The 25827-nt window shown below is 47.4% G+C and overlaps 1 protein-coding gene and 1 pseudogene across 1 annotated transcript in view; one reads left to right on the forward strand and one right to left on the reverse strand.

Moving 5' to 3' along the window:
• The window catches only part of LOC129524664 (immunoglobulin superfamily member 3-like), a 53175-nt gene that overhangs the window by 6836 nt on the left and 20512 nt on the right, over nt 1-25827 (reverse strand). Inside the window, exons 6-10 of the mRNA XM_055350941.2 lie at nt 24065-24454; nt 19581-19640; nt 16716-17117; nt 13039-13443; nt 1834-2244 (exon numbers count right to left, since the gene is read on the reverse strand). Of these exons, the coding sequence (XP_055206916.2) occupies nt 1834-2244; nt 13039-13443; nt 16716-17117; nt 19581-19640; nt 24065-24454 (1668 nt within the window). The remainder of the gene's footprint in view (nt 1-1833; nt 2245-13038; nt 13444-16715; nt 17118-19580; nt 19641-24064; nt 24455-25827) is intronic.
• On the forward strand, nt 20253-21925 carry LOC129524429 (N-lysine methyltransferase KMT5A-like; annotated as a pseudogene).

Genomic DNA, 25827 nt, shown 5'->3' on the forward strand with positions numbered 1-25827 from the left:
ACTCAGGACTCCAGACACTCATGGGAGTGCCCTGACCTGAGCTTCCCCACCTATGATGTCCACCAGCTCAGAGAGGGTGAGTGGCTCCTCTGGGTCACACAGCACTGGGGCGCAGCCAACTGCTCTCACTTCTGGGCTCACCCGACGCCCGGTCTGGTCGTCCAGCAGCACACTAAAACCAAGCTAAGATTCCCTGCTGTGACCCAGCTCCTCCTTCCCTCCCCCAGTGGACTGGGGGTGGGGCAGGGGGGAGGGGAGGCTTTAAAGGCACAGGAACTGCTGCAGGTGGGATGTGGGCTGGCTCCTGGTCCCATCCCTGGGGCTGTGTGATCTGGGACCGCTGCAGGCTGCAGGTCTCTCTGAGCCCAGTGGGGTCTCAAACCCTGAATGAGAGACCTGAACTCTGAAAGCCTCGGTGGGGCTGAATGAGGCTGGGTTTCAGCGGGAGGCAGATTAGACCAAAGGTTCCCTGGGAGATGGGGCCACAGAGCTGGGCTGCAGCCAGATGCCCATGCCAGGAGGAGCTGGAGATGTAAGCATCTGAGGCCCCACAAGGTCTGAGGAGCCTAGATCACCTCTACAACCCCAAGGCAGGGGATGCTTCTCCTAACAGGCCCTCTCCCCAACTTTCAGGGCTATAGGCTGGGCTCTAGGAGCTGTTACTCCAAGGACCCTGGTCACCTGGACTGAACGGAGTCACGTGATCCAGGAGGGTCCTTCCTCAACCCCCAGTTTCAGGGGTCTGAGCAGACAGGCTGACCGAGGACCCCAGGCAACGGAAGCAGGGGGATGAGGCCCATCCGTCCATCATGCCCTCACCTGCTCTGCCCCATTCAATGAGATGAGATAGGGTGGGTGCCCCCACAGGGCTGGCAGGCCGAAGCCTCTAAGCCCTCAGATCAAGGTCCACACATGGTCTGCAGCCTGCCAGAATTGTCACTCTTAGCAAGGCTAAGAGTGGCAACACAGCACCCTCCATGGCCCATCAGGAAGGACAGGCAGAGACAACAACGAATTGTAGGGATGTGAGAATGAGGGATGGAGAGGCACTTAAGGCTACACTATGTGAGAAGTTGAAAGAACTAGAGATTTTTAACAGAGAAGGGGCATACATTTCATGTATTTGAAAGGAAATGACGCAGACTTCTCTTTGTTTTTTCCATGGGCAGATCTCAAAAGGGAAATTACAGGAAAGTGAACTTTTCAACAATCAGAGCTGCCCAAAAGTGGAACTGAGGCTTGCAGAGTGAGTAGCTCTCCCTCCCTGGAAGCATTCTGGCAGAGGTTGAGTGCCACCTGTGAGGGAGAGGAATAAGGGCTACACCATGGGGTCGAGGAAGGGCCAGAGGAGGAATGATTCAGTTTGGAGACAGGAAAGGCTTGTCTGGGCTGGGCTGGGAGCTAAGGAAGAAGGGGGATGCAGATGCATAAGACCAGAAAATGCCTTCTAGGTAGGAACTCTGGGTGTGGAGCTGGTGTCAGCCCAAGATTCAGGGTGCAAACTGCAAACCCAGAAGAAGATTCAGGAGCTGCCATGAACCCTGCCTTGCCACATTTTGCTAACCACAGCTGCCCTGCTCCTTGGTGAAGATGCTATCTACAGAAGCAGGGTCAAGGATGCTTCCATGAGTCTGCCGTCAGCATCAGTACCCACTGCAGGTAAAATGGATGGGATTGCAGTGTGCTAGGGTGATGGTCTGTGTATCTGCACCCACACTCAGCATGCACCTTGCAGACAGTCTCTCCACACCAGCCCCACAGAGCCCCACCAACCCCCAGGCAGTCTCTGCACTAAACCCACTGGCCCAGGACAGCCGTGCCCTGCGGCCTTACCTGGCTGTTTCACAGTGACTTCTGTGCGCCCAGAAACCTCCTCTGCCAGCTTGTACCAGGCATAGTTGGGGCTCAGCAGCCACTCCTCCACGTGGCAGTAGTAGCTGCCGCTGTCACTGACCTCGGCTCTCTGGACGGTGAGGCTGAACAGGCCCCCCGACACAGGCCTCTCAAACTGGAGCCTGGCTCTCAGGCCCTCCTCCTCCGCGTAAGTACCATATTCGAAGGCGGAGTTGTGGGCGGTCTTCAGGATAAGCTTGCTGTTGGCATCTGAGGGCTTGTGGAAGTACCAGAGCACCGCAAAGTGGGAGTTCTGGCTGGTCTGAGACTTGACTGAGCAGTTCAGCTGAATGGGCTTGTTTTCCACCAGGGTGAGGGTCCTCTTCGATTTGCTCACCTGTAGCTTTGTCACTGCAAAGGAAAGGGGAACACAGGAATCACCACAGACTCCCAGAAACGTGGCCCATCCACCTTGAGGCTCTGAGTCAGTTTTCTTCCAGCACAGTTCCTGGGGGATTTAACACCGACTGGCTTCAGTGTGAGGAAGGCAGCACGGAGCCCAGGCCACCGCTAAATATCCTTCCCTGTCTCCTCCTTGCCATGTGCCTGGCTTAGGCCTTCACCATCTCTCCCCTATCCACTGCCTGCACAGCCCACCATCACAGGGCCTCTGAGGGTGATCCTGCTGAAGTACAAATCTAGCTATATCAGGTCTCTGCTTGAAAAGTTTAATGGCTCTGAACTACTTACGGGCTAGAGAGAAACAATTCCTTTTCACAGCACAAAGTGCCTTCAGGATCTGGCCTTCACCCAAGTGTCCTGACTCATCTCTCACGACTCACCCTCAGGTACCCTCCACAAGTGCACGCCCCTGGTGCAGTTTCCCTGAGTGCTGGCCTTTGCCCTTGCTGTCCTCTCTGCCAGTCTCCTTCTGCCACCTCCCACCCTCACCCTTCTCTCCACTTATACCTCATTCCCATCCCCCTGGGCTCCATACCCTTCCTCAGCACCCTCTATATATCTTTGGGCTGTGTGTCCTCACATCTCTCTCCCATATCCTAGATGGTGAGCTCCCGCAGGGCAGGGATCAAGCTCTTTCCACTCAATCAACCAGTATTTACGGAGTGCCCACTCAGTTTCCCACAGGATGCTAAGTGCTGGGGATGCCCTGAAGAGTAAGCCAGAGTCCCAGCCCTCATGTGGCGGAAGGCCTAGCGGACATTCTTATCGCTGCACCCCCAGAGCCTAGCACAACACCTGGGCCAGGAAAGCATTTGATCAGTGTTTGCTGAAATAGGTGAATGAGTGGGTGAGCGAATGAGAGCACATTGGAGAAACACGGCAACAGGTAATTAGAGGATGCTGCGGGGGCGGGGAGAGGCGGCTTCCTCTAGGGGAGTGAGAGAGAAGGCTGAGAAGACAGTAAACCACGGGACAAGGCAAAGCCAACTGCAATCCTCCCTTCTCCTCACTGTCCCGCTCCAAAAACAGACAAGAGGGCAGCCTGTGGAGCGCCTCCCCAGCAGCTAATTAATGACGATGTTCACCTTGCCAGTGGCAAGAAGCCAAGGTCTAATGAAATCCATCTTAGGAAGGTGATTTGAGATCTCACCCACCCTATCATCATTAACCTTGGCTCTGCATTCCCCCACCCACGCCTCTCATGCTACTAAAAATGAAAAAAAAAAAAAAAACAATTCTAAGTTCCTCTTAGGGAACTAATAACACAAGCATTGTTCCACCTCCACCACTCTCTTCACACTTAGTTTTTCCGCCACAGGGACCAAACCACTTCCCAGCTGAGAAGGAAAGCAGGGGCAAGGTGCAGATTTCACCCAGGGACAGCAACCTAGGCCTCCTCCAACCGAGCTTGTGTGGAGGGCAGGGGCAGGGGCAGGGCAGGGATGCCTGGCCAGGCTCCAGCACTCTGCTGGACAGACTCTTATCTCTTTAGTCCAGCTCAACCCCAAGAACTGCATCCAGACCCAGGACCCAGCCCACTGGTCATGACCCTGGCCTGCCAGCTGGCTTAAGCTTGGTTTGGCAGCATCAAGGGTTGATTGAGTCCCATGCATCACAGAACCAAAACTTGTGAAAGCCACAGACTGCCACTTGGTCTCCCTGTAACATACAGACAAATGTTCTGAATGGATGGAAGGATTTAGCAAGCCAAGGTGTGGCAAAGTCCAATTCCCAATGCCATGACTGAGCAACACTGCGAAGCATCTCCCGGCGGTGAATCAGACATTCTCTCCAGGAAGACTTGTTGAATTCACAAACCCACAGACCTTCTCACGCCATCAAGAACACACCAGGCACCACTTAGAGAGAAATCCTGTGTGCCACGGCCCCACCCTCCCGGGTTCATCTTTTTTGTTAGCAAGTCCAATCTTCTGCCTTCTCCCTTCTTCAAATGCAGAAAGTCCTCTAGGGCACACTAGGAATCCAGGACAGGGTTTACCATTAAGCTCCCAAGCTCTCGAAGTTAGATTTGCATTCACTTGCCAGTCGACTTTTCAGATTGGATTCCTATAATACTTGAAACAACCGGCTCCCTTTTCATTCTTTTCCAACCCAATTCACCGCATGCAAGTGATATCTATATCAGTGCAAATGACACCATCTGAATTATCTGGTACTTGGCCAAAAAAACTGGGTTGTTCAGCATGGAGTAGAAAGAGGTTTAAAATGTATTATTAATTGGGTCTGGATTATTTTTGCAACTGTTACTAAGGAAACCTCAATTGCTATAGTAACTGCATATGTTAAACTGGAATCCTGTGAGTAAACTTCTATTCAGTCACATGGTCTGAGAACAAGAATTCAAGGAAGAGAAATGTTCCAAAGCATTTCCATTTTTTTTCCTTCCCGTGTCAAAATATTGTGAAGTGTTGAGAAGTTTGAAAGAGAGGCATTTTTTAAATTTGGTGCATGTCTGACAGGTGGGCAAGGGGTCAGCTCTTATTCTATGCTCTGGATTTCCTCCCACATCTCCAGGGCAGGTAGGACCTTTCCTGAGGCACAGGGGAGACTGGAATCTCCACATATAATTAGGGAGCCCTCCCATGTCCTGCCAGAGCCCTGCCCTGGGTGGTGTACAGCTTGCGTGCACCACCTTCCTCCACAGAGCTAGGAGAGCCCTGCCCGCTTAGAGACCACAGGTGTTTTCATCTGCAAAATAAGAACAATGTCTCTATCTCCATTAGGAGTTTTGTGTAGACTAAAAGCAATTGTCTATAAAAAGAGTTTAGCACAGAACCTGGTATATAACAAACACCCAGTGAATTTTAGCTATTTTCATTCCTTTTTGGTTTCTGTGCCTTGTCCCAAGTTCAAAGTTCAACACTTAGATTGGGAGTTGTCAAGCATAAGTGGTAATCTTCCTGCTCAAAGTGCTGTTCTCAGACCAGCAGCACTGGGAGCTTGTTAGAAATGCAGACTCTTAGGCCCCACCCCAGACCCAGTAAGTCAGAATCTGCACTTTAACAAGATCCCCAGGTGATTCACAAGTAGCTTCAAGCCTGAGAAACCCTGGACTTGGCGTGTGAGTGAACGGGCTTTGAGAGGCCATAAATGCAGACGTGAAAGAAAAGAGTGAGGCTTGGTTAACCCCCAACAGTGAATTGGCAGGAGGAAGAAAGAATCCAGCAAGAGACAGGAAGAGGGTCCGAGAGCTGCTCCTGCTCACGCCAGCAGCTGCCTTCACAGCAGCCCCCAGGGGCCAGGCCCTGCTTTGAGGGAGTGGCCCTTTCTTTCTGCAGCTGGAGAGTTTCCTTCCCAGGCTTGTGATTAAAACTTGGAAGATCTGTGTTTTGTATGGTAGGAGAGGCTGTTGCGTTTGTTACAAGCCAGGATAGGGTGGTTTCAAGGTGAGACATCAGGAAGAGGGAAGAACTCCACAGCGGAGACCAGCAGCAGCTTTCTCAGCCAGCCTACTCTCCCTTCAGATTCCACTCTGTGCGTGCTCTTCTCACTCAAAACTCATTTATTTCTTCAATAAAGGATTCCCTTATGTTCCACTATAGCTGTTACTGCTGCCTTACAACGAAGGTAATTTTTAAAGTCTTCTCTTTCTTACAAAATTCTAAGCATATGCAGGGCAGGGACTCTGACCCAATGATTGTTAAACTAATCAATGAATAGTTGAATAACTGTGGTTACTTTTTAAAAGGAGGGGCAATTCTGATTTTGATAGAAAAGAGAACATTTCAAAAGGTATGTGGCCTCTGAGCTAGGCCCTGAGAAACAAGCGGAGAAGGAGAGTGAAAGGGCATGCCAGAGAGAGGGGACAAGTGAAGAAAGATGACAACTACCCTGTGCACTCTATTCAAGGAGGAGCAAGTGCTCAGGTGTAGTGGATGAGGTTAGAAAGGTAAGCTTCGGCCACACTGCAAGGTGCCTGCAGCTTGTACTTGATCCTGACCACCTGTGGCCCTCAGGGTGCATGCCATGGATCTGCAGATCAGCATCACCTGGGAATTTGCCAGCACCTGCTAAGTCAGAAAAACTGCGAATAAGGCTCAGGAACCTGCAGGCTCATGAGCCCTCCAATTGATTCTGATGCACATTCAAGTTTGAGAAGCAACAGCTGTGCTGCTGAGGTGGTTGCCGGTAAGTCTGGAGAAAGCGGTTTCTGTGCAGTGGTGTGAGCAGCAGCCAGAGTGGCAGGTGCAAAGAGATGGGCACTGAGGGAGGAAGACACTGCTCTTTATTAAAGACAACAGACAGTAATGCTAGAGATAGAGGCGGCCAGTGTCTGCGGCAGGAGAGATGTTTCAAGTGGAGAGAAGCAAGTCAGATGAGAGACAAGGAAAGAATGCAGGGTGAGCTGCATGGGAAGCCAGTGGCACAGGCGCCTGCCAGTCAAACTGTTACTACCCCTGAGTCCCTCTGTCCTTAACACCCCTTGGCTCCCTGCTCTCTCCACATGACCATTCCCTATTTGGGCCCTCAATGATCTCCTTCTCAGGCTCTTATAATTGGCCTGCATGTGACACTCCCTCCCTCTCGGCCTAGCCACAGCCAGGGGATTTCCCTAAATGGCAAATGGGGCATGCTACTGCCCACAGCTGCCCACCCCACAGTCCATGACAGCAGTTCTCAATAAGGCAGCTAATTGCAAGCAGGTCTCTGGTTGCCATATTGATTTGGGGAGGGGTATATATTCAATAGAATAAAGCCATTAAAGATGTAAAATCATATATGGGACAACTCCATGCAACAAAACTCTGCCTCGTGTCCTGTGTGACTTTCAAATGACATTCATGTGGGCAAAAATTATGCCTCTGAGCCTAGAACCTACTTTCATTTTACTATAATCACAATACTTTTATTTTGCATGGTTTTAATATATGCCAGGTCAGTCAAGAGAGGATTTTCCTTTGTTTTGTTCAGAATTGTAGCAAGAGTTACTCAGGACTTCAGAAACCCTGTCAGGATGGCAGTCCTGCTCATGGTGCCAAGTCTGATACGGTGACTGTTAGTGTGCATTTAGGGACAGCGTTGACTGTGACTGTGCCTCCTAGCATAGCTGTCCTGAGCATTTACACATTGAAACACATTATTTTACTATGAACTACTTTATAAAAAAAAATACTTTCTTTATCCCACAACTAGGACAGTATAGCAAATTTTAAAGATATGATTAGGAATGTTATATTGTATATGAATTTCATTTATGGGTAAAGGGAATATTATAAATTATTACAAAAATGGAGTATATGATCTGGGTATGAGCTAAAGTCCTAATTTCTGAGTTTAGGATGTTCTTATTTATTTAGCAAACTTTCATCTGGTCCTATGTGCTCAGCACTATTCTAAGCACTTTATAGATATTAACTATTTGGTCCTCACCAATCCTATGAAATAAATATTATTCCCAATTTTATAAAGACACTTGCCCAAGGTCACACAGCTGGCTTAGTGGTAGAGCTGGGATTCAAACCGAGGCCGTCTGGTCTGTTCTTGCTTTTAGCTATTACATATGCCCACCCTCACCCCATGCTCCCATGTGCAAAAGGGACTTCTTGATCCCTGCCAGCTTGCCTGGGGGTGAACCCCTCCCAGACCCCATGCTTTAGTCATCTCAAGATAAGCATGCTGCTCCCACCCTCCATGACTATCTTTATTCACACTCTTCTCTGAGCCTGAAATGCTCCACTCCTCCTTCCCAACCTCCCACCCTCACCCCTACCCCATTCCCTCCTCACGCCCCCTGCCCCCTGCCCCGTGTTCATGCCCTGTGCTGGCTCTGCCTCCACACCTGTAATGCTTTTCTGCTCTCCTCTGTCCCTAGGCCTCCTGCCTCCCACAGAGCCTGCAAGGCAGGAATGTGACACACCCATCTCAGCAGCCTCACCAGCATGGCAACCTGGCACTTAGTAGGTGCTCAATGCATGCAGAGAGACAGGGAGGGAGGGGCAAGGGGAAAGCAGCAAGAGTCTGCAGGTGGAAATAGCTAATGAAGGTTACCCAGATGTGCCCTACCCTGCCTTACCTGTCTGCAGACAGGGCAGTGACCCTGGCTCGTTGATGCCAATAACAAGTGCCCCGGTGTTACCATGACAACAGGCCTGAGGCATCTGGGAGGGGCTGGGCTCTCATCTTAGGGCTCTTGCACTCATGCCCATTCTATCTTGGCACAGACAACAGGCAGAAGCCACCTGGGATGGAAGAAGGAGAACCCCAGACTCCCCTGAAAGAAGGCAGAGGCCAGTCCTCTGAGGGATGGGGCAGTCATCCCTCAGAATGTGAAAGGAGAGCCAGTGTTCACATGCTCTGGAGTCATGGAAGTCAAAGAAAAGCCCTCTGCTATCCCAATCTGCCAGGTCAGCAATAAGAAATAGAAGAAAACCGATTTGGCAACATCCAGAGGGTATTAAATATTCATCCTGAGTGCCCATCAGTAAAATCCCAGCAGAATACACCCTCTGACAAGTCAGCTTTCCACCACTGGAGGCTGTCCTCATGGGAGCTTGTTTATGGCTTTGTCAATTTTAATAGCCAAACCAAGATATTGTCGTAAACATTTGAAAAATGAGTGCTGACATTTCCCTTACTGCTTCTGTATTTAGGGATGTGTAATTGGAGGGCGTTTTGAGCTAAAGAAAATCAGAAGGAAGCAAGGCAATTATGCTTTACAATTAAAAGAGAAAACTGATTAAGAGCTAACAATCAAATATGTGAACTGGCTGAAAGTCTTGCCTAAGCACCCCTTGAGGGGTCACACTATGTGATCAATGGGGATCAGACGAAGCTAGATCAATGGCAATATGACAGTGATGGCATTCCTTGAAGATTCTGTTGGGGATGTGCATACACAACAGGAAGCACACAGAGGGCATGATCAAATAACAGATCCACAAGTCAACTGTGCCATCCAACCAGAGATTCTGATGAATACTGATATGGGGGCAGGATCAGCAGGGACGAGTCTGGGGCACAGACCACAAAGAAGCTTGCTGTGATAAATGATATCAAAGCAGTGGAAGGCTGATGGTAAATGGACCAGCATGAGTGAGTCAACAGTCCCTGGGTTCCTATTTGATTCTGATGGAATACGAATATTTAACACAATATTCTTTAAAACGGGGGTAGCAGGGGACACTTCTATGGAAGACAACAGAGCAGGGCTAAGAAGCTGTGTTTTGAGGGGCAAGGTAAGCAGGGAGAGCAAAAGAAGAGAGGATAGCGCTGGTATCCCCAGGTCTTAGAGCCACCTTGTGGCAGAAGCTGGAAGAATCAGGAGTTAAAAGAGGCACAAGATAAAACTTCTACACCATCAGCAAACTGTGTCTTGAGGAACCTCTACCAGTGTCTTATGACCCCAACTTCCAAAAAACAAATTTAAGGATTTGCTAAAGGGGATTAGGAAATCAGGAGTGGTTAACCAGAGAGAGGAAACTTTAAATACAAGCATACGGTACCAAAGAAGATTCCTGAGAAGAAAAGCACTTGCCTAGAACATATAATAATAAAATTAGGAACTTGGACTCTGGAGCCAAACTGCCTGTCTGGACTTGAATCCTGGCTTTGCCACTTACTATGGCACACTGGGCAATTTATGTAACTTCTGTGTCAGTGTCCTCATCTGTGAAGTTGGGTAAAACGGTCCCCCTCACAGCACTGCATGGATTAAGAAACAAGGAACTAAGTTATTATGTGTAAAGCATTCCCAGTGGTTTACAAGAAATGCTCAGTGAATATCAGCTGCTACTGTTGTTACTACCAGTAACGCTAGTGCCATAACTCCTCCACATCATCAATCTACAAGGAGAAAATTCTTCTGTAAAGGACAGCATTAACTGAATGCAGAAAGAAGAATCTCTGATTGCATAGCCTTTAAAAAGGTCAAAGTCTCCCTACCGCAATTACTTTTAAACAAGGCACACCTGGATTCAAATCCCAAATTCCCCCACTCACTAGGTGTTTAATTTGAGGAACTGAGAACCTCTCAGAGCCTCTGTTACTTCATTTATAAAATGGGAAAGCAATATGTTCCTCCCAGGGTTGCAGTGAAGATTAAGTGAGATAATATACACCAAGTGTCCAACAGTCTCCAGCACACAGTCAGCTCTCATGTATTTTTCCACTTCTATTTCCCCAAAATCAATGCGCCAGCACCAAAGTATACAGGAAAGAGTAAAAACTCTTATGAAGCTCTCTGGAAAATATTAAGTGCTAAATGCATAAATATTTAATAGAGGAGAGACAGTAACACTTAAGGGGATGCACTCTCCTGGTGCCTCAGCTGTCCTCTGGGAGTCCTGCACGGCCTCAAGCACCCACCTTTGCTCTTCCTAGCCTCCAAAGGGCCATAAAAGTATATTACTGTGCACCTTTAAGTAGAGGCCTCATAACAGCCCAAGTACAGTGATACTCATAAGTCTCCTCTGCCAACCACTGTTCATTCTCATTTTACAGTGAAAACACAACAGAAACCAACTCGAGACACCCAAGACACAAAGACAACCTCAGAGCAGATCTGGGGTCTCCCAACCCTCCAGCTACTTTACCCAGGAGGCAATTATGGTATAAAGGAAAAGGTTTGCTCTATGGAAGTCAGAGATACCTGGGCTCCAATCTCAGTTCAAATCTCAGTTTTGCCCCTTAACCAGCTGGCTTGCCTCCATCAAGATTCCTGACCACTTTGAGCCTTGGTTTCCTCATTAGCAAAATAGGGATACAAACACCTACATTATTAGGTTGTTGGATAAATTTAAAAAAGAAAACATGAGTAAAGCACTAAGCACAAACCTGGCATCCAAGAGGTACTTCATACATATTTTTCCCTGTCTGCCTTTAGTAACACCATAAATTAATCCAAATAATTAGAACCTTCAATGAACTCATTCTGTATTCTTCCCTTAGGCACTCCAGTCTTAGATTCCAAGTAGTACCAGAAACAGGCAAATACTAGGGATGGATTCAAAAAGGCAATGTCAGACAAGGTCTTGAGGTCAGCATCTCCTCTACCTTCTACAGCTGCAGAACCATGTGATGGGCAATGCTGCTCAGAAAACTGACTTTGAGAGCCAGAGGGGACCAAAAAAGGTGCAATTACAATCCTAATGTCCCACTCAATAACGCAGGCAAGTAGGTACGTCGACATTTTCCACAACAAGGGTTCACATAAAATGGGGTCTCTGCTTAACCTTCCACTAACCTGAAAATCCACTTAAGTAAAACAGCCTCTTCTCTGGGCCTCTTGTCAGTCAAAGTTTAGGCTCTCGTTGGCCAAGGGAACAGTCTCATCATTTATACAACTCACTTGTTCCAAATCTGGTACAGAAAAGAACTCTGTTATGGGGTTGGAAGAGGTGAAGGAGAAACCCAAAGGTTACCGTTATTTAACCTCATGTTGATGAAAACAACACTGTGGCCACCTAAAGTAGTCGGGAAGACCAGGTCAGGCCCTAACCATGGCTGTTAGTGGACAGAAAAATCCCTTTGGCAAGACGTTCCAACCATCTTTGCAAAGTCAAACCCTTGCCCTTGCCTGCACAGGTATCTGTCCTAGCCGAGGCATAGGCTGGGTGAGGGAAGGAACACAGGAGCCTACCGCCTGGGCTCCACCCTCCACCAGCTTCTAACCTGGCAGGAGACAAGGACAGATGGAGGAAAACCATAAGAGCTGCATGTACTTAACTCCTCCCGCATGTCAGCGGAAGAGCCTGATGAAGGCGAGAGTGTTTGCAGAAAGCCCTACTGACTAATGCTCTCCAAATTAATCCATCCTGATGATCCGCTTTGAGACAGACTCAGCCTCCATAGAGAAAGGAGCTCAAATTCAGGGCCCATACAACTGGACAGGGCCTGGGTGCAGGCAACATTGTGGGAGAAAGACAACCGGAGTTCAAATCCTGGCTCCACCATACACTAGGTACATGACCTTAAGCTAGTCACTTAAATCTTTCCTGGGGTTGTTGTGCAATTCTAATAGAATAACTGACCTTCAGCACCTCATGCAAAGAAGATGCTCAATAGGTGCCCATTACCCTCCCTCTTTACTCAGAATTTCCTTGTCTATGAACAGGAGACAATGATATCACTTCCACATAATTGTATGAGGATTACAGGAGATGAGGTTAAGTAAAGAAAAGGGCTTTCTTTAAAACAATTGGCCTGTGCATTTCACAAATGTCCATGTCTACAGACACACACATACACACACACACACACACGCAAACACACAGGTTAGGGAATTGTTCTAGATTAAAGGAGTCTAAAGAGACAGGGTAACAAATGTGATGTGTGATCCCTGGTTGGATCCTAATCTGAAAGGGAAAAATAAAGGGCATGATTGGGACAACTGGGGAAATGTAGGTGATAGGACTACACTAACGTAAAACCCCAAGGGTGTGATAATGGTGCAGTGGGTGGGTAGGTTCTTAGGAGTTACATGCTGAAGTACTTAGGGGGAAGTGTCCCAATGTCCACAGCTTTGCCTCCAATGGCTCAAAAACAACAACAAACATACACACAGAGGAAGAAAACAAATGCCGTCAGACAACAACTGGCTATCAAGGAAAGGAAATACAAGTGTCCACTGCATGATTCTTAAAACTTCCTGTTGATTTGCAATGTCTCTAAATGAAGAGCTGGGAAAGGGGGAAGTGATGCTAAGGGCTCCATGCACACTTTTCTTTTTCCCTCACGTCTGCTCAGGCAGCATGGGCACATAGCCCACAGGTCCTCAGCACTCACCTGGCTGCAGCAGCCTGATCACCAGCAGGCTGGAGGTCCTCTCTGCCAGTTGTGTCCAGGTGTTGTTGTAGTTCTTCCGCCACAGCTCTGCCACACACTGGTACTTGCCTGCTTCCGTGTCACTGGCTCGGCTGATGCTTAGGCGGACGTTGTTGCTGGACTCAGCCTTCTCGGTGGCAGTTCGGGTTCGGAAGCTGGAGGACCTGTTCCCCCACTGGACCCCTCCATCCCGGGTGAAGGTCACCAAGTCATGGAACTCCACCGTGCCCACCGGCTGGAACCGCCATGTCACTGACACGGGGACCTGGGCAGGGTAGTGGGGTTTGATGATACACTGCAAGTCAAAGGAGTCGCTGTAGGTCACCCCCGGTGTCCGGGAGATGGCTGTGACTGCGAAGCCCATTTCTGGAGAGAGAGCAGAGAGATTCAACCAGAGGAGGCATGTGGCTTTCTCAGGGCAGTATGACATCAGCAATGGGGCAGCTGGCAAAGCAAGCAGTGTGGAGCAGAGGCTCTCGGGGCCCCTTTTGGGTTCTCAGGCTAGTGTTGCTTTTACTATCCTGCTGAAGCCCAGTCCAAGAGTTTCCAAGACTCCAAAGAAAGGCCCACCACAATTCCCCCTGAACAGCACTAGCCTAACCCTTCCCAATGAGATCCTCGTGCATTTGCTCCTCCCCTGGAATTAGACATCACAATCCTCTCAGGGACTGATTGCATGTAGGCAGGGTTGCTCCTAGAAATCTTGAGATTCCATGAGAAAACAGGAAAAGAAAACCCCAAAGCCAATTTCCTCCAATGCACAGGAGGAAAACACAACCACACAGCCCCAACACCTCTTTTCCTGGTCCCTTAGTGCACTGGTGCCGAGAAGGGAAGCAGATGGAGTCGGCCTCCAGTCCCTTTTTCACGTCCCTCATGAAATCCAAGAACAGAGCAGGTGGGGACCTCCAGTGGGGTGGGACAATTGTCCTAAATGCAGGGTTCTGCAGTCTCAGTGGCTGTGGGTCTCTCAATATTCCTTATTGAATGGGCAGCACTGCTAAGCTCTAATACTGACTCCTCAATATGAGTACCTCAGAGTTCCTTCAGCCGGGAAATACTGTTTAATATTCATACATTGATCACAATCATAAAGCTAACAGTAGCCAGTATTTATTGAGCACTATCTAGGTGCAAGCATGGTGCCAACTGCTTTGCTCTCATCATGCTCCACTGAATCCCCAAAACAACCTTGTAGAACAGGCAGGCTTGTCATCTCTTCCTGCAGATGTAGAAACTGATGCAGAGAGAGGTTAGATAAATTGCTCAATATCAAGCATTTGGTAAGTCAATGACAGAGTTAGTCTCCAACCACATGTAACTGATTCCAGGGGCCTTTTTAGGTTACTTTACCCATGGAAAGCATAACACGGTGGTTAAAGGTCCAGACTCTGGAGCCAGCAGCCAAGCCTTTGATACTTCCCAGCTAAGTGACATTAAAGTTACTTAACTTCTCTCTGCCTCTGTTTTCCAATCTGTAAAATGAGTCTCTGTGAAGATTAAATAAATCAGTGTTTATAAATATTACAAATAGTACCTGGCACATGAGATATACTATATTTTGTTAAATATTTTGTTAAAAAATGAAATAGAAATTTTAAAAAAGTACTTTAAACACTGTAATGTGAAAGACTGGACACAGGATGAATCTTTTGGCTTTCTATGGGGAGGTTAAGTTGGCAAATAGGTAGGTACAATTTGCTGAAAACTGTGGACCTTTGATTTGGATTTCATGGGCTATCTCTATATACCTTTTAAAAAAGTTTATGACACGGAGGCCCATCCTTAAACATGAAGCATCTCTGACAGTCACTGTGCATCTGTGTGTAGTAGGTGTTGCATAAGGGTGGTGTAGGACAGAACCTCAGGGACAGGACCCACAACAGGTGCTCCTGGCCTCACACCTGAAGGGGAGAGAGCTTCCCCAAGCAAATGACTTTGTCTAGTCCTGACACAGACACATGCCACAGTCACAGAGCACCCAAACTGCTCTAACTGAACAGCCATAATGGCCCATTGTACATTTGGGACCCGCATCTAATTATACTGATATGAAAATTCATGTGTGTCATTGTTAACTTTAGACTGAAAAGACAACCTCAATTAATCTAGAGTGCCCTCCCATTCTTCCTTGTTTAGTCCTTTGGGCCACCTGATTATGGCTGTAACCAGAGGTATCTCAGTGGTGGAGATCAGGTGAACAGTGCTGGCCTCCAGATCCCAGGGCAGAGCCCCTCAGTGCCCCTGGCTGTGAGAACCACCAGACATATGGTGAGTAAGAAAAAACTCAGGGGATAATCTGATACCATAAATTACTTCTAGAGAAACAATCATCACTAACTCTAATCACTCATTGGACATTCCTAACCTTCCAGGATGGTTAAAAAAAAAAAACCAGTACTGGACATCCAAAAGTTGTCCCCCAAGTTCCATCTCACTGGGTCCACATAGTTGCTGAGTATGGACACAGGAACTGAGCTGATCAGGAAACACAATCACTGGAGGAAGTTTCTAAGACAGAAATCTGAGCCATATAATTACTGCAAAAAGCAGGTCAATCTTTAGGATTAAGCTTTAGAAAACAAATGTAATTCTAATCTCAAAGGGGTAAGAAAATGGAGGACTCTGTCAAGGACAAAAACCACTCGGGGCTGCCGTCTTTACTGGAAGTATCCAAAAGCACCACCATCCCGACCTGCAAGGAAGGTGGTGACACAGTCCCAGGGAGTGGGACATAAAGTTGCTGAGGACAACCGATGTCTCCTGATAAACAGGAAGACCTGACATAACAAATTTCTTTCCCAGCAAAGTCACAGACTGGTCATTTAAAATCTAATATACTGTTTATATCGAGGCAGATAAATGTTGATAGAAGCCTCTTTACCCCAGTGAGAAGCAAATCTAATCTTCCTTGGTTTTAGCAAATCTCAAGGTATCTTTTCATTCCATGCTAATGAGGGAATAGCTTTGTTAGGTATGGGCCCCATCAGGTAGTAGAAACTTCTAGCCTTAGGCAAAGTATTTAATGTGTCTCAGTCTCAGTTTCCTCCATAAAATGAAAGTGTCTGTCACTTGGCTAGGTGGGGATTCAATGGGACAACTGAGCTTAAGTGTTAAGGATTAGCCAGGAACATAGTAAATGCTAAATAAATGACAACAGATAATTTTATACCCTTCTCTGCTCTCTTTCAGGAAGGCTGGCCCCTGAGCAGCAGGGCAGGAAAGACATGCCACACAGTGCTCAGCCACTCTGCTCTCTTTAAGGCCAGGCTGGCAGTGGCCATGCTCCTCCACCTGGGGCCACCACTATGGCTGGGTGGCTTCACTAACATGGATGGAGTTCTGATAACATCACTCTCTCCCAGCCAGACGAGGAGTAGTCACAGCTTCCAGCTATTGCTATCCCTCAGGAGCCCCATCATCCACTGTGGGTCCCTTAGTCCTTGCTAGCACTATCTTAATTAATTAAACCCTTATAAGAAACAAAATAGATATAAAGGAAAGTACTTCAAACTGTATAGGTAAAAGACTGGCCATAGTTTCCTGCTAGAACTCTGACAGACAAAAGTCAGGATAAGGTGTTTGACACTGAAGCTGTCTCCATGCCAGACCCACTGCCAGTCCCACCGCTCACTCACCAAGAGCTATGATGGAGATGGGAGTGCTGGCCCGGCGCTCCCCAACAATCTGCCACTCGCCATCCACCACCCGCACCCATTCAGTCACATGGCATTCATACTGGCCCTTGTCCTCCTTCCTGCTGTTGAAGATGCCCAGGCTGAATGAGTTGGGCTGCACCTGCTCCATCTGGACGCTCCCAAAGCTGCTGCGCTCCCAGTAGGACGAGCCTGGCTGCACGGTGCCATCCCGGTCTAGCCACATGATATTGCTGCGGCGGTTCTGCCTGTCCACAAGCTGCCAGATGACAGAGAAGCGACCCTGCAGCCTGCCTGCCATGCGGACGCTGCAGGAGAAGCGCAGGTCCTTGCCCTCAAGGATGACGCTGGCATTGCTGGCCACCTCCACGGAGATGCTGCTCTCTAGGAAGAGGGAGAGAGAAACACCCTGGAGGCTTTATGGTCTCCACAGCGCCCTCCCCACAGAGGAAACAGGAGGAGGGGTGTAAATGGAATCATATTCAGGTACGGTGAGCCTCAGAGGGTCAAAAACACTCTGACCCTAGCTGATGTAAGCCCTGGCTGGTTCTGGGCATTGCTCCCTGTGGTTTTAGATCTGATAATCTAGGATGTTCTTTGCTGTGTGCAGAGAACTGTGATAACGAGGTTCTAAGACCTGAGCCTGAATAAGAACCTAAGAAATACAACATAGTGGCATGATGATTAGGGCATAAAACAATTTATTGGGTAATCTATTCAGCTGGAGTTCAGGGTTTTTCAAGTTGAATTTTCAGCAAGAAGAGTAACTCCAAAATCCTACTTCACTTCCCTCTTCCTACCATTCGATACTACAGCAGTCAAATAAAAGCTGAACATCCATAATGTGCCATTTGAGTCCTTCAGGACAATTTAGGAAATATGAAAAAAAAAACTGACAGTAAGTATTTGGATGATAACGTGTGCTTAAGTGTGGGTAATAAGGGAGCACAGATGGTCTAGTTTCGCAGAGTGCATGAGGAGCAGGCTTTCATTCTTTCATTAACACACAGGAAGAAAACAAAGCCAGCAGCTCGTCATCCACCACTCTCCCGCCTGTCCAGTAAGCCCTGGGGCTCCTTTGCTCTCTTTCTAGAAACATTCGGCCAATCAAAAGTTTGGGATAAGGATTCCACTCCCTTCTCTGTCTCATCTAGCCTCTGCTGCTCACTTAACTATCTGAATTCACTCAATCAAATTATTTAAACTCGACATGCCTCAGCCTCTTCTTCTGTAAGACAGGTAGAGAGCCACCTTTAATTGTAGAATTCTTTAAATATTAAAAAGTAAATGAGATGATGCGTATAGATTCACCTAACACATAGTAGGTTTTCAAAAACTGGTCATCATGATCATGATTAATTTTACTATTCCACATAACTCTTTGTTTTTATAAGCATCACAGATAGCCTAATATGTTTTAATTATGCCTGTAGTATTTTGTATAATTATCTATATTGAGTTCAGAAGGTCTGTAAGTATTAAAGAACACAAAGTAACTAATTTGGCTCCAATTTTGGGTTACCACCCACATTAAATACATGCAATAATTTAAACCAATTAATTAAATCAAATCCCAGATTTTAAGAGGCACACCCAATTACCTAGAGAAAACACACACATACACATAACAATGCATTTGAATCAAATCTTTTCTCTCCTTTATTTCCCCAACAAGCAGAAACAAAGACGAGCACTGAGCCTCAAAATGTAGCTCTTATTATAGTGAGGATGCCTGCTAGCCATTCTGGATGTGCGTGTTTTATGTGAAAAATAAAAGGTCTGGATGGGGCAGGGAATAGCAATTTTCCCAGGAGGGCAACCTCCCCCAGGAGTCATACCAGGATGATTCATAGAGATAATCAGGCTCCTGAACAGTCACCATCTATAGCACTAATGGTTAAGGGGATGCATTTGGAGACTTCCTAACTCTGTAATCCTGTGGTTCTTCCTTAACTTACCAAAGCTCCAATTTCTCATGTGAAAAATTGAGATACTAATAGTGCCTACTTCTTAGGGCATGACATTGACAGGATTAGATGAGGTAATTATTTTTCATCATCATTAATAACAACAATATTCCTCTTTAGATTAAAGACTCATCCCCACTGTTACCAATTCAAAATAAGGGATTAAAAGGGCAACTGCAGCATCAAGGAAGAAAATCCTTTCACTTGTCTTAAGTAGGAGAATGACTTGCAGGACCTTACTCTCATCCCCTACTGTCATCCCAGTGGACTCTTACGCAAGTCCTAGCTCATTGATTGAAAGGGCTACTGTTTGGTGGTGCTCTGTTGCTTGAGCAAGCCTGGAAACCCACATAGTTAGAATGTGGGGCTACAAGAAGAAATGCTATTTTATTACAGCAGCTGAGGCAAAGGCAACTACAGACCTGGTGCCTCACTGCCCACTAACACTATTTACAAGAATCTCCAGGCCTGAGAAAAGGCAGCCGACAATTTTAAACTCTCTGGATTAAGTGAAAACTAGGACAGAACTAATAAAAATCTGAGTACACATTCTCAAATGAAATTTCAAATCAGGAAGTTGATGGTGTAGCACAGGCTAAGCGCAGGGCGGTGGGTGTGGAGTTAGAAGCAAATATTTCCTAATGCAATGCAAGCTCAACCACTAACTGAACAATCAGCTCTGTCACTTCCTGTGTGGTGCTCTGATTTCTTCATTCATTCGATGGATATCATATTGGCCTCTACGAGGATTTGAGAGGTGGGAGCGGAGAAGATGATATATGCAGAAGCACTTTGGTCTCTTAGGAGGAAAAGCGCCATTAAAATCCAAGGCATTATCACCATTACCGATGTGATTGTTGTTGTTCTTCAGCCGACTTACCCAAGTGGCCTTGGGACAGCATCTGGTGGTGCTGGGGGATTTTAAGTACCCAGTTATCTGCTGGAAAAGCAATATAGCAGGCCACAGATAATCAAACCAGTTCTCAGAAGGGGTTGGGGGAAATCTTAGTACAAAAAATATAGGAAGTAAACAGCGTGGCTGCCCTTCACTTGATCCTTAGAAAACAATGAGGAATTAGTTGCAGATTTAAAAGTAGAGAGTCCGTGGTTAAGGCAAGCACAGACTGACAGGAAAATAGTAAAGACAGTGGGCATTCAATTCAATAATTTCAGTTGTACGGTATTCAGCGAGCACCTACTCTATGCAAAGCACCATGCTAGGCATTGCAGGGCGGAAAAGGCTAAGAAACAAAAGAATTTCAAGATAATTACGTGGAGCGGGCGGGCGGGCGGGCGGGCTGCTGAGGACGCACCGCCTGCGCCTCCCTCCCTGTGTGCCTCACCCCGGGCGGCCCGGGGCTGCCGCGGTGCGCGGGTGCCGGGCCCTGCCTTGCCGGCCACGGGGGAAGGGGGCGCCATGGGGCGCTGCCGGCCCTTCCCCGGGGCGCCGCGGCAGCGCTGGTGGCGGCGGCAGCAGCAGCAGCAGCGGCAGCGGCAGCGGTGGTGGCCCGGTAGCGGCGGCGGCTAGGGCGCGGGGCGCGCTGCCATGGGCCTGGCCGGGCTGCAGGCAGGAAGATGTCCAAGCCCCGCGCGGTGGAGGCGGCGGCGGCGGCGGCGGCGGTGGCGGTGGCAGCGACGGCTCCGGGCCCGGAGATGGTGGAGCGGAGGGGCCCGGGGAGGTCCCGCACCGACGGGAGAAGGTATTTACCGGGCAGTCAAAGATCTATTCCTACATGAGCCCGAACAAATGCTCTGGAATGCGTTTCCCCCTTCAGGAAGAGAACTCAGTTACACATCACCAAGTCAAATGCCAGGGGAAACCATTAGCCGGAATCTACAGGAAACGAGAAGAGAAAAGAAATGCTGGGAACGCAGTACGGAGCGCCATGAAGTCCGAGGAACAGAAGATCAAAGACGCCAGGAGAGGTCCCCTGGTACCTTTTCCAAACCAAAAATCTGAAGCAGCAGAACCTCCAAAAACTCCACCCTCATCTTGTGATTCCACCAATGCAGACATCGCCAAGCAAGCCCTGAAAAAGCCCATCAAGGGCAAACAGGCCCCCCGAAAAAAAGCTCAAGGAAAAACGCAACAGAATCGCAAACTTACGGATTTCTACCCTGTCCAAAGGAGCTCCAGGAAGAGCAAAGCCGAGTTGCAGTCTGAAGAAAGGAAAAGAATAGATGAATTGATTGAAAGTGGGAAGGAAGAAGGAATGAAGATTGACCTCATCGATGGCAAAGGCAGGGGTGTGATTGCCACCAAGCAGTTCTCCCGGGGTGACTTTGTGGTGGAATACCACGGGGACCTCATCGAGATCACCGACTCCAAGAAACGGGAGGCTCTGTACGCACAGGACCCTTCCACGTGCTGCTACATGTACTATTTTCAGTATCTGAGCAAAACCTACTGCGTGGATGCAACTAGAGAGACAAATTGCCTAGGAAGACCGATCAATCACAGCAAATGTGGGAACTGCCAAACCAAACTGCACGACATCGACGGCGTACCTCACCTCACCCTCATCGCCTCCCAAGACATGGCGGCTGGGGAGGAGCTCCTGTATGACTATGGGGACCGCAGCAAGGCTTCCATTGAAGCCCACCCGTGGCTGAAGCATTAACCGGTGGGCCCCGCGCCCTCCCCGCCCCACTTTCCCTTCTTCAAAGGACAAAGTGCCCTCAAAGGGAATTGAATTTTTTTTTACACACTTAATCTTAGCGGATTACTTCAGATGTTTTTAAAAAGTATATTAAGATGCCTTTTCACTGTAGTATTTAAATATCTGTTACAGGTTTCCAAGGTGGACTTGAACAGATGGCCTTATATTACCAAAACTTTTATATTCTAGTTGTTTTTGTACTTTCTTTTGCATACAAGCCGAACGTTTGTGCTTCCCGTGCATGCAGTCAAAGACTCAGCACAGGTTTTAGAGGAAATAGTCAAACATGAACTAGGAAGCTAGGTGAGTCTCCTTTCTCCAGTGGAAGAGCCAGGACCTTCCCCCTGCACCCCCGACATCCAGGGACGGGGTGTGAGGAAGACGCTGCCTCCCAATGGCCTGGACGGGATGTTTCCAAGCTCTTGTTCTCCTAACGTCTCGACAGGCGCTCACTGAAGTGTATGAATATTTTTTAAAAAGGTTTTTGCAGTAAGCTAGTCTTCCCCTCTGTTTTCTCGAAAGCTTACTGAGCCCTTGGCCCCAAGCACGGGCCGGGCATAGATTTCCTATTCCACAAGCTGCCGCTTTTCTGGGCACCTTGAAGCATCAGGGCGTGAAATCAAACTAGATGTGGGCAGGGAGAGTGTTGCTTACCTGCCCTGCTGGGGCAGGGTTTCCTGAAACTAGGTTAATTCTTTATAGAAATGTGAACACTGAATTTATTTTAAAAATAATAATAAAAATTAAAAATAATTTAAAAAAAAAACACAGAAAACAACTTACATGTATACAGGTCTTGAAGTGAGTGAAGTGGCTGCTTTTTTTTTTTTTTTTTTTTTTTTTTTTTTTTTTTTTTTGCTTTTTTTGGCTTTTTGTAGAAGAGATTGAGAATGGTACTCTAATCAAAAATAAAGTTTTGTAGTGGAACCAGAAATTACTTACCTGACATCCACCCCCATTCCCCCTCATCCTGCTGGGGTTGAAAGTTCCAGACCTGCTGTCGAGGCCTTGTGTTTGTCAGATACCCAGTGTCCTCCTGCAAGGATGCAACTGAGCTGAGGTGTGAGCCTAGGAGCCCAGGATCCCTGACCCCAGCCGCTGCTGCCAGCCTCAGAAAGGCACCCAGGTGTGCAGGGGAGCACACAGGGCCCGGCAGCCCCCAGGAATCAAGGATAGGGCTAAGGTTTTCACCTTAACAGTGAAGGCAGGAGGAATAGGTGGCTGCTTCCTCCCGCCCTTCACAGAACTGATTCTCACACACTGTCCCTTCAGTCCAGGGGGCCGGGGCTCAGGAGCCATGACCTGGTGTCTCCTGCCCACCCTGGTCCCAGGTAAATGTGAATGGAGACAGGTATGAGAGCCTGTCCTCATCTTTGATTTTCCCCCCAACCCCACCTCGGGCCTTACGACGGTGTTACCTAAGAAAGTCTTCCCTCCCACCCCCTCCCCCATGCTAGCCTGGTCAGTGGTCAGCAAATTGGAAGAGGATCCGACGGGAGTATAAATGTGAGACACAATGTCTTGATTATACCTGTTTGTGGTTTAGCTTTGTATTTAAACAAGGAAATAAACTTGAAAATTATTTGTCATCATAAAAATGAAACAAATTAAAATATGTATTGCCAGGAAAAAAAAGATAATTAGGTATGTGTGTGCATGGTTTTTAACAAAATAATAATAAGCATAAAAGAAAATAATCCAGTTGATGAGAAAAGAAGAAAAGACTGGCAAGAGGACCCCTATGGCTACTTTTTACTTCACACTTGAAGAGAAATATTTTAAATATTAAAACATATAAATAAAAAGTAAAGGAAATTATTACAAGGCTCAGAGAAAGAATAGTTTTAGCAGCTGAGAAAAGGTTAAAGGTTAGTCTTAAAACTTTACCACTTGTTTAAAATCAGAGCATCATAGGTTTTTATTCTCTTTACTAAAAACAGAACTATGGGAGAATGAGATTAGTAAGAATATCTTGATACTATGAATGTTTAAACACAACACAAGCAAACACCGGTAGTTTCTGGAATCCCTAGCAATGGCCACTACCCACCCACACAAGGCCAGTCTACATGAAGGCTGGGAGCCCACTGAGGCAGCCTCAGAAATCAGCTAAGCTTAAAAGGCTATGCTCCAGGAAGATGTGAGAGGTCCCATCCACTGACTTTTAGAAACACAATTTCAACAGGGAAAAGCCATTTAGGGAAATGCCAGCCTTTATACCTGAAAAACCCAGATGGCAAATCCTTAATAATGCACTTTATGATTTAAAATCCTCCCATAAAAGACCAGCTCTCCTTAAGTGAGATTTCAAGGCAGGCATCTATCTACCCACTTCTTCTGGGACTTGATTCCCACACAAGAGCAAACAGCTTTCTGGGATTCCTGGTTTCCCTCCAAGCTGAGTTGGCACTGCTTGTGTAAGCACAGGGCTGCTAGCAATCAGATAGGCCTATGCCCAGCCCTATCTGGGCACCCTGATCCTGGACACCCCTGATCCTGATCCTCTGCTATGGGGAGACTGCTAAATGTAGGCAGGTGGGCTACAACAGGGAAGAGAGGCTCAACGGTTTTTCCCCCAGCTCTGCATTAACCTCGAGGGTTCCATCTGTCTCCCCTCACCCTCACCACACTATTCTCTCTCCCCCTACCTCTCCTAAATGATGCTGAGCCAAAGGAGAAGAAAGCAGCACATCTCTCCACTTACCGAGGGGGAGGACTATGATGGGGATGTTCTTGGGACCCTTGCTCTCCTTATCAATGAATTCCCCCGTCACGGTTTTCTCTCGCTCAGTCACCCGGCAGTTGTATTTCCCTCTATCTTCCTGGCGGAGGTGGTAGATCTTCAGCACAAAGACACTGTCGCTCTCTTTGGCCACGTTAAGCTGTCCCCTGGCTTCCCGGTGAGCAAATTCGCTGTTGAGGACACGCACAGCGTTAGGGCCTATGGTGGCGATGAGCGAGCTGTTGAAGGCCCAGGAGACAGCAAAGTAACGGTCGGGAACATTCTGAGCCTCCAGGATGCATCTGAACTCCACCGGCTCACCCACCGTGTGCAGCCGCTTCTCTGTTTCCAGCCGAACAGTGAATTCTTTGTCTGAGAGAACAATTAAGAAAAGAGACACATTCTGGGTGAATGAGGGCCCCAGCCAACTAAACCACATTAGCACATTCCCACTATCCTTCCTCTTCTTTACAATACTAATTGCGGGGAGGACCACAGCACTTGGTTTGAGAGTAAAATCCAACTCAGACCCAGGTTATCTGAGGTCCAGAGAAACGCCTGAATATCACAGACAGAATTCAAAACTACTTCAGCCCAGACGGTCTAAGCAAACTGTTACCCCAGTTAAACCAATGGGGCTCAGTCTGAAGCTTTAGATGTCTTGCATGAGACCCCCAGTTCAGTGAGAAGCTACTAATATCACTCAAATGGTGGATTACAAATATCTAGCCTTGATATATGCACCCAGAACTCTATTTAAGCAACAACATTATAAACATTTTCAGCAGATATTGTAAGACTTACCCCACTGAGGTCTGTGGGAAAAAATTACAGAGTGGCCTAGGTGCTGGCCCAATCCTAACAAATGCTCAAAGATTAAAATTCCCTCTCTACCCCCCGCCATGTGAATACTAGAAATAAGATGTAGCTATGACAAAACCCTAACAGAATTACAGAGAAAAAATAAAAACTAATGTCTGTTCACTAGTTTACCACCTGTCAGATCAAATCTTTAGGCAGATTTCAATGGAAGTAGGTACTTTCCCACTGAAGTACCTACTAAGTACTTACTTTAGTAGGAAAGTACCTACTTTAGTGGGAAAGTACCTACAAAGTACTCACGCCTGGTTAAACCTTAGTAGGTACTTTCCCACTTAGGAAGTACTTAGTAGGTACTTTAGTAGGAAAGTACCTACTTCTGCTGAAAGCCAGACAGCCTCTGAAATGATTACTAAACCCAAGCAGCCTCCAAAGAGCTAGGTGTTTTTTAAATTTTTATTTATTTACTTATTTATTGTGACAGGGTCTCGCTCTGTTGCCCAGGCTGGAGTGTAGTGGCATGATCATGGCTCACTGCAGCCTCGACTTCCCAGGCTCCAGCCATCCTCCCACCTCAGCCTCCAGAGTAGCCACCATATCTGGCTAATTTTTGTTGAGTTGGGTGTTTAACCAGGCGTGAGGGGGTGACCAAAGAGGGCCTCATCACCACTAACAGCATCACCACAACCTATGTACCAGTGTACAGTGGCTATTAATCCCATTAGACAGCTATCGTATCTCATAGGCACCCAGGGCAGAAGTCAGGGGGAAGAAAACGGAGTTAAGGGTTAGAGACTGGAGCTGTGACCACTGCCCAGTTCTAGCTCTGTTCCTCTAAAAAGAACACTGAGGTGGAAAAAATCTCATGGCAGAGATGTTTGAATTCCATGTAGATTCATTAGCTCTGACCTTGTCTGCCTTCCCTA

This window comes from Gorilla gorilla, chromosome 13, assembly GCF_029281585.2.
Source record: "Gorilla gorilla gorilla isolate KB3781 chromosome 13, NHGRI_mGorGor1-v2.1_pri, whole genome shotgun sequence".
In the NCBI taxonomy this organism is placed as follows: domain Eukaryota; kingdom Metazoa; phylum Chordata; class Mammalia; order Primates; family Hominidae; genus Gorilla; species Gorilla gorilla.